At 40.4% G+C, this 14633-nt stretch overlaps 1 protein-coding gene across 2 annotated transcripts in view; it reads right to left on the bottom strand.

Moving 5' to 3' along the window:
* CRYBG3 (crystallin beta-gamma domain containing 3) overlaps positions 1 to 14633 on the bottom strand; it is a 91860-nt gene that overhangs the window by 7141 nt on the left and 70086 nt on the right. For both annotated transcript variants that reach the window (XM_031612574.2, XM_090152505.1), the window contains exons 16-18: positions 12131 to 12240; positions 11468 to 11594; positions 2490 to 2629 (exon numbers count right to left, since the gene is read on the bottom strand). In XM_031612574.2, coding sequence (XP_031468434.2) covers positions 2490 to 2629; positions 11468 to 11594; positions 12131 to 12240 — 377 coding nt within the window. The remainder of the gene's footprint in view (positions 1 to 2489; positions 2630 to 11467; positions 11595 to 12130; positions 12241 to 14633) is intronic.

Below are 14633 nucleotides of genomic sequence, written 5' to 3'. Positions count from 1 at the left end.
AGCACCTGTAGTGCACTTTTCCCATTCAGAACGTCTGGGGGAGCAGACAAACAGCCTTACTTGGAAGGAGCTCCAATGGAGCTGAAATGGTCCAACAGTGACGTGTCCCTTAGTGAGGTTATATCACTGTTCTTTCAAATAATGGGTATTTGGATCAGCGCTGACAATCACTGCAGGTTCTTTATACTTAGAACACATTTCTGTCTTTTTTCTTGTGATGCTTTCTGTGAAGCCACTGAAAATCTGCTTTTCACAATTTTCCTGGAATACTGAACAGTCTTATATGAAATTGGTTTATGTTGCCAAAGCATATGCTTACGCTGGCACATATCTGGTGACATAGACAAAATTCATCAGAGGTTTCACACAGATGGCAGCCCCCACACCACGCCACCTTTCTCAGACCCTGGAGAAACCACAGCCCCCTTCACCAAAGCACACCCCACACTTGTGCTTTCTCTTACTAAAGTGGCAGAGCAGCAAGAAGCCATTGCATATACATAAATCTTACTCTGTCGTTTGTCTAAGGCTGCAGTACGCTTTGGGACAAGGAGCCCCAAACCCCTCTAAATCCACCTTCATGAACTTACAGGCAGTATTCTACGATATCTCATAGACTTCCCACAATCCCATCACACCCTTAGTCTTTCAGCTGTAGTGAAGGATGAGGAGAGGCTGTGGAGTTCTACTTCCTGGAGAGCATCACAGGGAGCTCAGAGGAAGTCCAGCCAGGCAAGTAATTATTCTGCCCCAACTCACTGCAGGCTGCAAAGCACAGAAATTAATTGGAAGATGGGGAAAGGGCTGGAACATTGCATGTACTTTCATGTGCTTTTTTACTGCGTTTCAAAGCCCTCAGCCTTCCTTAACGACCAACTCCACAGGCAAAGCCATTAATTTCCACTTCTGCACACCTGTTGACAAGGCAGGGACAGCTTATACAAAGATTCCCATGTAGGATACCCTATAGATTGGAACAACTCTACAGAAGTATTTCCCAACTGAAATAAGTCAGGTGTTACTCCCAGTGACAGCCCTTCCTCCCCTATACCAGCACCCAGGAATGCGTATGTGTTGTTTTCAGTCTCAAACTGTAGCTGCTTTCCACCATCATGGGGAGCCTCAAGTCACATCATAGCGATGTGGGAATCGACCTCTTCTCCTACCTAACAGCAACAGGACAAGAGCAAATGGCTTCAGGGAGGTTTAGGCTGGATATTAGGAAACATTTCTTCTGAGTGGTGAGGCAGTGGCACAGGCTGCCCAGGGAGGTGATGGAGTCACCATCCCTGGAGGTGCTCAGGAAACGTCTGGGTGAGGCACTGAGGGACGTGGTTAGTGGGCATGATGGGGATGGGTTGGGGGGTTGGACTGTAAAAGGCCTTTTCCAACCTCAGTGATAGTACAATTCAAAAGCAACCGCAGCAGATGATTACTCCGGGAGCATGTGCTGGATTAGGCTCAGGATCTGTACCAATCTCTAAGTATCAGATGAGTGCTCAAGCAGTGTTATCACAGATACCTGTAGAAGAGTTTTTACTTTAGGTGGCACCAGACTCGATGCAATTGAGAAATTCATCATAAAAATCACAACAGAGGTATACATAAGCAGTAAACAGTCCACATTAGTTTGCTGCCCAATTAGTTCAAATTTGGCACCGTTTTTTTTTGTATCTTGTAAGACCTCTCAAGAAAATTACAGCCTTGCGTATGTGAACGCCATGAGAGAGGTAGGAAAAGGGTTAAAAATGCACAGAGGAAATGCGTGTCATATTTGAAGGACAGTGCTTTCCAGTCAGCCCATTACAAGACCCAGCAAGTTCTCTGTTCCTGTTGTTGAAGTGGAGCCCTGAAACTCAGCTGAGACAGAGCACTTGGGAGCTTCTCCAGAAGGTGAAAGGGAAAGAGGTTGGAAGATAATTTCTGCAGACTTAAGATGGTTTCACAGAAGAGCCTGGGTGTTTATTCCCAGTCACAGGGGGGTTAAACAAACAGCAGAAGCAAATTACTGCTCCAGCTGTCCCATCTGCCCGGAGCTGCTCTCACAAGTCACTGCCTCTGTGGCAGCTGAGCAGCACGCCAAGCTCCACTGAGCCACTGCAGTGGCTCACATTAAATCACTGCAGTTTGCAGCTGGTATTTTATAGCCCGTTAACAAAGGCAGTTCAAGTTTGCTCTACCTGTGAGTCAGGAATTTACTGATTTACTTTTGGCTCCTGGCTTGAACAACAGGCTCTACTGTTCGTTAATGCATGGGGATAAAGGGCTGGTTCTTTCAGGGACAAAATGCATCCTCTGCCCAGAGCTCTTGTTCATTTTGAATCTTGGTACAAAAGCTGGATCTAGCATTCAACAACATTTTAGGATTTTGAAATGTCTCAAAAGTTAGAATCTAAAATGCATCCTATGGAAAAAAGGCAGCAGTTGTTAGGAAACACATGCTTAGTATTAGCTCCCCCAAATAACAAGGATGTTTCTCCCATACTTACAATCCGCTTCTCACCCATACAGACTGAGTGTAAAAATGAAGATCTTCATTCAGAACAGAGTTGACAGGCTCACTGAAGTGCAGCTCTCTGCCCTTGCAGCATTCCAGTGCAAACAGACTGAGGGAGGGCTCAGCAAAAACCTGGTGAGGAGGGGGAAAAGCAATGTTTTACTGAGAGCAGTCTAACATCATTTGCTAAGCATGATGCACACACTTTACCACTTCAGTTTCATTTCCACTTGCCTTGGGGTTAGATCGGGCTCTCTCAGCAAATATAGAAGCAAAGAAAGAAAAAGTGCATCTCCCAGCAAAGCATACGTGCCTGAAACATACTGGATTTATCAGTGGCATAGTCATCAAAGTATATTCCCCACTGACACAAGGCAGAAAATGAGCCACTTAGAGATGCAGAGAGTTGTTTGCATTTGAAAAATCTCTCTGTGATCTGGTCAGTATCATCAGGCCCTTGGTTGCTTTTCAAAAATCCTGTTTATTTACAGCTGGAACAGGTTACAGCAGTTCTCAGGGTAATCTGCAGATTGCTACTAAAGCAATGAGGCAAATCACGAGACTGTTGTGTGCTGACTGCCATTAACTATTTGGTGGTTTGTTCACTGGAATAATCTTAGGGATCTGAAAACTCAAAAATGTTAAAAACAACAGAACTAAAAAGTTTTCCATGTTTTTACAGACATTCCTATTTTTCTTCTGACAACCTTGAAAAAATTAACATTATTAGTAGAGACATCAATCTCATGCAGAATTGCAACACTCTTCACTTATGCCTTTCTCTACAGCACTTTCTTATGAAAGTAAGATCAGCTTGCTTAACTGCGCTACAGCTGCAAGATCGGCAGAAAAACATTTAAACATAAACAGAACTCATTTAAACATAAAAAGTCTATGTTTTAGAATCACAGAATGCCAGTTTTGGAAAAGACCTCCACGATCATCTAGTCTAACCATCCATCTATCACCAAGACTTCCCCAGTAAACCTTGTCCAAACGTTTCCTGAACACCTCCACAGACGGTGACTCCACCACCTCCCCAGGCAGCCTGTGCCACTGCCTCACCACGCTTTCGGAGAAGAATTTTTTCCTAACATCCAACCTGAACCTCCCCTGGCCCAACTTAAGGCCATTCCTTCTCATCCTACTACTGTTACCTGAGAGAAGAGACCAACTCCCACCTCACCACAACCTCCTTGCAGGCATTTCTAGGAGCTATAAGGTCTCCCCCGAGCCTCCTCTTCTCCAGACTGAACAATCCCAGATCCCTCAGCTGGTTCCTGTAAGACTTGTGCTCCAGATCCCTCACAGCTTCACTGCCCTTCTCTGGACACAGTCAAGGGTCTCCACGTCTTTTTTTTGTAGTGAGGGGTCCAAAACTGAACACAGTACTTGATGTGCGGCCTCACCAGAGCTGAGTATAGGGGGACGATCACTTCCCTGCTCCTGTTGGCAACTTACACGAGCCAAGATGCCACTGGACTTCTTGGATACATGGGTAGTGGCACTGCTGGTTCATGTTTAGCCAAGTATCTTCATACAAGGAATATTATAATAGTTTTTCAGCTTTTTAAACTTGAAATCATAAGCACTTTTTTGCAATTTATATTCTGATGTATTTGAAAAAGGAAGACACGGTGGGTCTGACTGCTACAATCAGCAGCCTTTTTCTTTGGAGACATAACCTTGTGATAGCCAGCTCACTGCAACAGGCAGAATTTCTTCTGTAGCAAAGGTATTGCCTCAGGTGGAATGAATGAAAAAATACTGAATTATACTTTATAATTAAGAGAACATAACTTTCATGTTTGAAGAGGCACGTGCATATGAGTGAAGTATCTCAAGAGCTTAGCTGTGTTTCAGCTCTTACAAACTTACTGGCTCTGACTCAGTGCACTTGGTATGTAGGTGGTTGTTCAAATCCTGCCTCAGAGAAATTACTTTCCTCCACTGACCACTGCAGACAATGCGAGTCATGCTACATTCCATGGACAGGGCACTGGATGGATAATTCTAAAGAAGGGTTTGATATCATTCACCTGGAAAGATTTTTTTTTATAAAAAAGTTACACTCCTAAAAACTAATGCTACGTACAAAGCAGGAAGAGATTAATACTCATCACTGACTTTATTTTGGAATGTCTGTTCTCCCCATCTGCCTTCTGGTGGATGAGGTGTGTTTATAGCTTACTTTGCAATCTAGATCAAGAGATTGAGTGCAGGCAGCTACTTCTCAGGTTGCTTTGCTGAGCAAGGCATTGCTATCACACTCCAGCCTGCAGAAAGCCAACTCCCTTGGCAATGGCTTTCAGCTAAGTGGAAAAGCCACATGCAGAATTGGTTCAAAAGGGAGAGTTTTCTCAAATGCATCAGAAGGCATCCTTGGTGGTATCCTTGTTGCTAGACACTGCTACCAAAGCCTACAGATATCTTGCTTTTGCAGTATCCAATATATTAAGGACAGGGATGCTGTGCTGGACAGAACAGTTGTGATCGAGCATTATCCATTTATAAATCATCCAAACAGCAAATGGGTGGAGTCCATTGAAATGACTGCACATGGCTGAGATAACTTGAACTTTAACGGCCACGTGAAAGCCATCAGGTTTTTCAGAATCCCAGTCTATCAGTATGCAGCAGACATTGCATCTGAGACACACTGGGAACTGATCGCAAGGATTGATGCCACTCTGTAAGTGAGACCTCGAAGGACTTCAGTGATCTTGGCGCAGACATGAAGTACAGAAACAGAAAACATGCTGCTGTCTCAAGCACTGAAGCTGTTTCCATAACCATATATAGAGCAATGCTCTGGTTACTCACTTTATATATGCTATTTTACGCCATCAGCTGGCAGCAGTGACTTGGCCTGGCTTTTCTCTCTGATTTTGTTTTCTTAGCTCCATAGAAACCATCAACAGTAAAAAAAAAAAACAACCAAGGTTTTGAGGCTATGCTACTGCACTTCTCACAGAGACATTTTGTTTGTTGCCCTTCTTCGAAGGATGCTGAGGTGCATTTTAACTCATTTTCAGGCTGAAGAGCCATGAGTGATAGGTGAGTGTGAGACTGCCAGGACCAGCTTACTCCACTAAGGCCAAATCCTGATAGATCAGAGAAGAGTGGGGCTCTCTGAGGGCCAGAGGAAAGGCAGCTGGAGACAACAAGATACAAGAGGAGACAAACAGACAACCTCAGTTTAGGACATTACTTTAAATGGACCCCAGTCTCAAATTTTGAAAGATGAGATAAAGGCATCTACATTAACCCACCACTGGCAAATCACTCCCATGTCTAGGTTACATTAGCTTCTTTTCACAGTTATTTCGAGGAAAATATCTGAAATGTTACTCTCTGATGAAGGGTTACCAACTGCAAGAATGACAATACACTAAAGAATTCACTTAATCTGATCCTGTGTATTAAGGAATTAAGTGCCTTGCTTAAACCAACACCAATAAAGTTTTGAAGGTTTAGTTTCTGCTGTTTTTAATGTCAACGTCAACGAGGAAGAAACTCGAAAAGATTTAATACATTTAAGAGGCTAGTGAAGGCTGTATTTACGTAGCGTTCTCAAAGTACAAGCACCCATACAAACTGCTAAGTACAATGATATTCTTTACTTAACAGGTGTGGCAGTCTACGGTTAATATATCCCATAATGCAAGGAAGGAAAATGAGAAAGCTTTCCTCCCTCCCCACAGCGTGAGGCTGAAAATTTAAGCCATGGAGATCGACACAGAAAAAGTCTCTCGCACATCTCAGGTTGGCTCAGCTCAGCCTTTGACTTCCACCTTCACTTAATGGAGAGAAGCTGTGCACCACACATTTTTCGTAGTTCATTTTGAACAGGATTTTGAACATTTTCAGTTCAGAAAAAATGCAAAGCAAGTTGGAAGCATTAAAGATCAATGCAGGGTGAGCTTCCTTTCAAAAGCCTTTTCTTTGCGTTGTAAGGCATGGGTGCCTGATTCAAGGAGACAAAATAGAGATACAAAGAAAGCAACCAAAAGTGCTACAACTGAAACCCAAGTGCATGTAGGAATTTGCACACATTTCCTTATAATAAAGATAGATAATTTTCACTATGAATTTTGTCAAAAATTGTTACTAATCATCCCACTGAGAAAGATTTACCAACATAACATATTTTTTCACACATCTTTTTTGGCAAACATAGATTTTGCAAACTCAAATGAGAAAACCTAATAAATCCACAGGGTTGCAAACAAAGCATGGCTGCAAACCCATCATGGTCCCTGCTGACCTGCAGCTATGCAAACAGCCTTTGCCAGAGTCTCACTGGAGAAGCTTCAATAGCTGTATTACAGGATCCTTGGAAAAAATCTCTGCTTTTTAGTCTTGACTTGTTTATTATTTACAACTGTTTTTGCTGAAGTTGTGCTCTGCTGGCTAATCCCTTCAGTGTGGGAAGGATGCCTGGCTGAGGGAAACGAGACTGCTCTGGAAGACAGCAACACCCACGGTCCAGCCCCAGCTGCACCAGATGACTCATGGCCTGGCCTGGGAAATACTGATTACTTTTTGTATCTGATTTGATTATTTATTTCACAGGAATGCTGGGAAGATTAGTTAACACCTGTATTTATCTTAAAGATAAGCAATACGGAAATATTGGAAATATCACGATTAATCAGAGGAAGAATAAGAAACTTCAGAAGAAAAGAAGAAAGAAAAAGCATTGTATGGCCCTACAACCCAGACGTCATTTCTGTTTTTAGCAAATGAATTTAGAATTTTGACAAGCTCTGGGATTGGTTTAACTTTAAGGATGAAGTTAATGTTTTAGAAGGAAAAGTAATTGCTTGCTGCAACAATCCTGAGTACTGTCATCCTGGTAATGGCATGTTATGTTCCTTGGGGAGTCTAACAAAATAATGTGTCTGCAACTAAAGGTGAGCCTCATTTCCTAAGAACATCTTGTAAGAGTCTCCATCCCCAAAACTCTTCGAGAAACAAACAATGGACAAATGCCCCAGTAAGCAACCACAGCCCCATAAATGCCCCAGGTGACTTCATGTGCTGTCTTGCCTTTGGGTACATGGCCTCTGCTTTCCTTTTCCTGAATTCAAGGTAGCACAGCAGGCCAGTCATTGCTGATACCAGCATGAAAACCCGCGCCTATGCTGCAAATGCAGCAACTCTTAACCTGTATTGTTCTTACCTACCTGCACAGTGGGCATCAACAATAATTTCAGCAAATTTCATCAGTGAGCATCTCTTTAACAAGGTTTCAGATTTTTAGATAAAGGGAGACAATGAGAAGCAAGCTGCATGAGCTCCAGTGTTCTTACCGCTGTGATACAGACATGTATCCTACCAATCTAAGTGGGTTTTCCACATAACTGCCTGTTCACTTAAGGAAATTAGTTACTAAAAGGTACATTTTCCAGCACTTTTTTCCTCACTTAGAAAGTAGAAAATTAAAAAGAGTCTCTGCACTTTGAGAAGAGCCCTTTTCAGAAGAGAAGAGGCTACGTAACATATCATTATTTACCTTACAATCTAGATTAACACACAGGTACTACAATACTGTTTTTCTTCCCAGAACGTTGAAAACAAAGGATATTATTTTCTTACTATTGTGCTACAGAAACGCTTTCTTCCTTCTGCATAACTTTCCTGTAACCCATAGCTCTTTCTTAAAAAGTGGTTGAAATTGTTCTCAAAAGCATGCTTAATTTCTACATGATGCTAGTGCGTAAATGGGGAAATAACCAAAGTGATATCATGACAATCTGAATTTCATGAGAAGTGGGGGAGAGGGAGTGCATGTGTGGAGGGGCTGGGGGCAGCATGCCTTGTTTAAATGATAAGAACTCCATTTTTTAGTGATGAACCCATTACACATCTCCCCAAGAGCTAGGAGTTAGCTACTCTAAAACAGTAAGAAATCAGACTGTCACCTGTTTTCCTATTCAAACCCATTTTGTATTGCTACAAAAGGGTTGTTTTTGTTGCTTCTTTTCTTTCTTTCTTTTTTTTTTTTTTAATTGGGTCGGCTCAGTGATTTCAAATGACATTTTTCAAATTGTTAGGAAATTCAGCTTTTAAACAAACTACATTTCTGGCAATTTTCAAAATAAAACAATAAATTTTAATTTTCTATGAATGTGTATTTATATTTTTTTCCATTTAGAAATGTTTGCTGTAATTGCAAATATTCTGCTTGCATCATAACTGCATTATTCTGAGAACAAAATTTTCTCAGGTTCTTTCCTTTTGTTCAAGGAATTGGCTAATCTATTTAAAAAACAAACAAACAACAACAACAACAAAAAAAACAGTCAAGGAATTGCAGAAGTTACTGCCTGACTAAGGCTTTACTGTTACCTCACACAGTCCCAAAAATACCACTGATATCTCACAGTATTTTTCCACCAGGCCAGAAAAGAGCACTGATGTGATGAAAGAGTACTACAAACAACTAGTTTTAATTCTCAGTTGATGTCCCTTCAGGTGTTACTAACCTATGCTCATTGCTCTGTTTCACAGCTACTTTGTAGTTAGCTTCACATAAAGAACCCATATTCTTTTACACACACACCACGCATTGCAATTAAAGTCCCTAAGCTGAAACTTTACTCAGCTGCACAATCCCAATGAATCCATACAGTTAATTTGCAAATTAGAAAGGGAATACTCAGATGCCAAGTACTCATGTCATGCAGCAGATTTGTCCTCCTGTCCCAAAGAATGATTTGAAACAATCTACTTCTAAAATACTGGCTGGTCAACGGACCTGTGACTCATCTCAAGGACCAGTAATGAGGAGTCCTTTGTACTACTAAGGGCATTTTTCCCTTCCTCTGTCAGTGCCATGGGCTTCTACTTCTAGTCAACATCTGGGATGCAGAAACCTTATGCACTGAAGGAGTGCATGGCTCCCCCCCAAGTCTGCGAGTCCTTCTGACAGCCATACTTGCAGCATATATCTGCTTTAAAGGAGAACAGGAGACAACGCACATTCAGTGCTTGGTGTCAGGGTTCCACATTCTTCCCTATATGCATGAGCTACCAAGTTCATGGAATCATAGATACACACTCTAGGATTGAAAATGGGCTGATATTTAAACATGAACAATGGGTGTATTTCCCAAATGTCTCAGCAGAATTCAATAACACCATACAACAATCCCACTTTGGAATACATTTGCTGCTCTCTTGAATGAGCTAACAGAAATACCTTGTGATAAAAAGGGCTCTGTACCAACAATAGTGCATGGCAGACAATGCACAGAATGAACTAAGGCTGTTTCTGACCATCGACCAAACTTACTGCTGTGTGCTTAACATCACGTCTGTGCTAAACAATGCCTCTGAACATTGTCCTGCGTGATTAACACAGTGTGTTAGGGGTCAATGAGTGCATTTTTCTTTGTAAAGCAGGTGTGGTTCAACAGCATTTTACAGTATTAAATGCCATCACTTTGAGGAGTACAAGGTCTCTTATTTGCAAGAAAGGAACTGAACCAGAGGTGCAAACCACATACAAAGCACAGGAAGATGTGCATAAGCTTTCCACGCAGAGCCTTGCCAAACACACTTCTCCCAGAGCTTGGCCCTTGGTAATCAAGGACTGCCAATAGCTTATTACTATGCCAAATTGGGGAATTTGGATGACAGGCATTTCATGTCAAAACTTCATTCTGATTTAGCAGAGCAGAACACAAAAGCCTAATGTGAAAGGAAATCTTCAATCTGAAAACTAGGCTCTCAGTGAAAAGCTACAGTTCCACTGAATTCAACACAGCTAGACCTACGTAAACTAGCAAAAGTACCAGCTCTCAGACTTGAACTGTAGATCCTTCTCATCCCATGGATAGCTTTTGGTGTTCTTTTAAAACCTGTTCACAAACAGGAAAAAAAGGACTTTGAAGAAAAGTGTGAATTGAGTAATCTTTATGATCTAGTTTCAGTGTTGGTAAAGGACACATGCTACATGGGTTGAATTTGTCCTCTGTGAACAGGGAAGGAGGAAGACTTTTGGAGAAGCTGGTCAGTGCTAGAAGGGAGTGGGCAGAGCAAACACATGCTTCTCTTTTACTGACAGCATTATGGACAGCTTTTCCATAGGAGCATACACAGATATCAGACAAAAGCACAGACATGATGAGACTCCAGAGTTATGAATTCTGTGTGCTAGATTACAGCAAGATCCAGAAAAACTGTGTTTGTCTTGTACTGGATAATACAAAACATTCCTGTCATGGCACTAGAGAATCCTGAATCTCACCTTACTGATACAATAAGTCATCTGACTTCAAGATCTGCTCTTGGGTAGTACAATCAACATGAAAGTCATATAAAGATAATGTCCATGTGTAATTATTACTTGTCCCATATCTCAGCTGTCACTAGGGAAGAGGATGGCCAGAAATGAGCTTTGGATTGAATTATCTGATGTGTCATACACAGCCCACAGTGCCATGTGTAGCATATTGTATCACTTTATTTATTGACTCAGAATTTGAGATGCCATTAGAAGGCAAAAATCTTTTTAGCACTTCTGCAAAACAGTGAATTAAAAAGCATTATGGCAAGTCTATGCTACCATATAATTTCAATTTTGTGTGTACTTTAGGACTGAATCTTGGCTATAGGCCTAATATAAGAAACCCCATATGCTTAGCACAACAAAGAGCAATATCTTGCTGTGTACCAAGTTGCTGAGCTGTATCACAAAGGCCAGTCAGAAAAACACCAAACAATGCAACTCCTACAAAAAAGAGTAACCTTCAGCCCAGAACACAGAAGCATCCAAGAGTGTGTGCCTACACGATAGCATGCACACAGCCTGACTTGTTCCAAGTCTCAAAATCCCATAACCCAAGAAAACAAACTTTACTTTTTTCCCTGAGTGGGAGTTTGTTTAACGTGAGCACTTGCTTCAGGCATCTGACTAATAAAAGAGTTCCAAAGCATTATTTTTTTCAATGAAGTCCTTACGTATTCAATAGGCTTGAGGGATTTGACTGCAGCAGTTGGGCAGCCACAGGAAAGGAGATCAATGTAGAGACCTTCTTCCAGCACACAATGATTGTCATCAATTTCCCCTTGGTAACACAGGAGCCAACTGCAAGAACAAAGTAACAAAAAAGATTAGCAGCTCAAGTTGCTTATTATTAATAAGGTTTTTCAAGAGTTAGTATTTGCTAAGGAAGCAAGGGATAAAAAAAATAAATCTGTTTGTCCTTGTTAAGCTTGTGTGTTTTTTAAAGCTAAAGTGACTCAAATGGCTATGTGACAAAGCAACCAAAATATAAAAATCAAATCACGTGGTATAGAAATTTGAAATTTCAGTCCTGGAATCAATAGACACTAATGGAAGGCAGATACCTCTCCTGCACAGAACTCTTAAAATCTGAAATAAATTCTAATGGGAGTTAAAAAAAGAAAGTCACAGTAACTGTGAGCTTCCCTTTCAACAGGAAAAACAAAAGCATGCTACCCAAATCAACAGCAGGGCAATGCTTACTGAGCTACATTGCAAGACAAAAAGTCTAAGACGTGATGGAATGTGATCAGTGTGTTAAGTTGATGATCTGAAATTTAGTATCATTAGGAAAAAAAAAAATTACTTAAAATGGTGGCATGTAAAACAACACTTACCAACCCCGAAGAACCTTAAAAGAACATGGTATGAATGATGTGAAATCAGAAACTTCTGCTGTGAAATCTATACATGCTCCTTGGAAATGTGTATTACTGAAAGCTTTGAGCTACAAGAACAAAACAAAATAAAGCCAATGACTAGAAGGGAAACAAACTCATTGCCATTAATGTTAGCAGAGATAGTTGTGGTCTAAGAGACATATCCATTCAGTTCACAAAGATACAATAAATAGAATGAATTCTCAGTTAAGGAGTCTTTTACATCTCTATAGCTGCTTTCTTTTTTAGAAAGATTGTGTGTTTTATTATCTCTGGACTCTGTTCAGGAAGTTGATGTTAATATCACTGTTACAGTCATGTAGTGGTAACAAGTGTAAGTTCCAATGCAGCAGAAAAGGGCTCAGAAAACAGAGAAGGCTAGGACTGAAAGATGTTATCTTCTACCTGAAATACTCCTGAACTGTGGCTAACTTTTGCTATAGCTCAGTAATCCAGGTTTCAAAACTGGAGTAGAAAGCATTAGCCAAAAGATACAAGGCTACTGTTAAAAAAATGCCTTGAAATATTCTGTTCCCTGAGTGACTGCGGGTAGTTTTTTGTTCAAAAACCAGCAGGGAAATTTCTGGGGGGCAACCTGGTGCAGCTTGGTAGATGTAGCACGGCTACGTTAACGTCTTTTAAAGTTCAGCTGAGATGGTTTTGCATGTCATGGTGAAAAACTTCAAGACATTTAACTATATTCTAGCAATAAGATGTGCTCAATTCACTCTGAAAAGTAACAAGGTTGAAAGCATTGCAGTTAAATAGAAAGAAAGGAGGAAAAAAAGAGTGAGAAAAAAAAAACAAACTAGTATGATATAGCCTATGACTTATAGTGAAGTCACTTAGAATTCTGTGCTCATAGGCTGGTATGGTATAATGGAGATGATTTTCACTTCAAAACCTGAAAGAAAGGCTGGGCTGGATAACAATACAAAATTTTACTTTATCAAAAGAACAGCTCATATTTTCCAATGGAAAAAAAACGCTATGGCTGTTGCAAGCAGGACTTCCCCATCATGTCCCAAATTGGCCTAGCTTCCTGTCAAAGAAAAGAAATCAAATGTTCTTGCCAGTACAGAGAGAGCAGGCCAAACATAAGCATTAGCAAATGATTTTATGGAAAAACTCAGACTGCATTTTTAAAAGAACTGAATGCATTTCCTGCTGGAAAGAACATGAGAAGCTTAACCTGGCCTTGAGAAAACACATAAGCTAAAATATGAAGGATAAGGTGTAATTAATTTTTCTGTAAATATAATTGCAATGCTACGTTTCAGAGCATCTATTTAAGCTGTAATTATGTACTCTTTTCTATGCACTTAAGAAACTTTATAAAAGTATATACACCATCTTTCTTTCATAGGCCGTATGCTATGCAACAATTTCAAAAAAAGGTCTGTAACTCACTTTTATATGGAATATGTCTAAGAGTGAATGATGGTCTTCATTTTACTAAAGCTAGGATGAAGTATCAATTCATCAGTGAAAAAAACTGTGTATTTGTTATTACTCTTAAACTTCAGCTAATGATGCTTTATCAGGTCCTGGCATAACTTTATCAGGTTTCACTTCCTATAAAGTCAACAGACAGAATACTGAAAATACACACAAGTTATCACAGCAGTTCGCTCTGCTACCTAAGTTATCTGTGCAAGCCTGCTAATGAAAAGGGGTTTGTTCTTGCTGGGCAAAACAAAGTTTTCTTCTAATAAATAAAATGAATCACTTAGAAGCGGCCATTTCAGTCATTCTTGCACTACATGTACTTTGTTAGTGATCCTGGCAGAAGTGAAGATCAGGGCAGTTACTGAAAAGATTAAAAGAAACTTCAGTTGTTTTTCTGAAGAGCAACTAAAAAAGTGGAAGACAACACTCTCCGAGACATTGAACAGCTCCCTTAGCTTAGATCTACGTTTATTAATGGTGGGAGAATGGATACGGAATCATTCAAAACAAATGCTGTATGGCTTAGAGAAGAGAATACTTAAGGACTTGCCAACTCATATGCACCATGCATTTTCCAAACTACAAGACTGTTGCATATATGCAAACATTTATTTACCTTGAATGGGAAAATGTTCATATTTAACTGAATGCTACCCTTCACTCATCCTAAGTGATTGAATATTTCCCTACAAAAATTTACTGAAAATATTTCCCTTCCTAAAAGCACTGTAATGATACAAGTTACATTCTTTCTTACTTTTAAGATGGAATCCTATAATAACCAGGACTATGAGAAGTCAGGATAGTATTTTTTAAAAACAAAACTAAGAATGTTATTGTACAACACAACAGGCAAAACAGTCTCACACAGATCAGTAACTTTAGGTAAGTGTGCATATATGGGCTGCTCCAAAAGCAATGCCTCCTATTTCATTATGTTGGCCCACAATGTCAGAGGCAAATGTTGGTGTTGTGGCGGTAGTGGATGTGAGCACAGTGAGGTGGTGGGTGG

The sequence above is a fragment of the Phasianus colchicus genome, chromosome 1, assembly GCF_987193195.1.
Source record: "Phasianus colchicus chromosome 1, bPhaCol1.hap1.1, whole genome shotgun sequence".
In the NCBI taxonomy this organism is placed as follows: domain Eukaryota; kingdom Metazoa; phylum Chordata; class Aves; order Galliformes; family Phasianidae; genus Phasianus; species Phasianus colchicus.
Note: the sequence above shows the minus strand (reverse complement) of the source record. Positions and strands in the feature narration are given on the sequence as shown.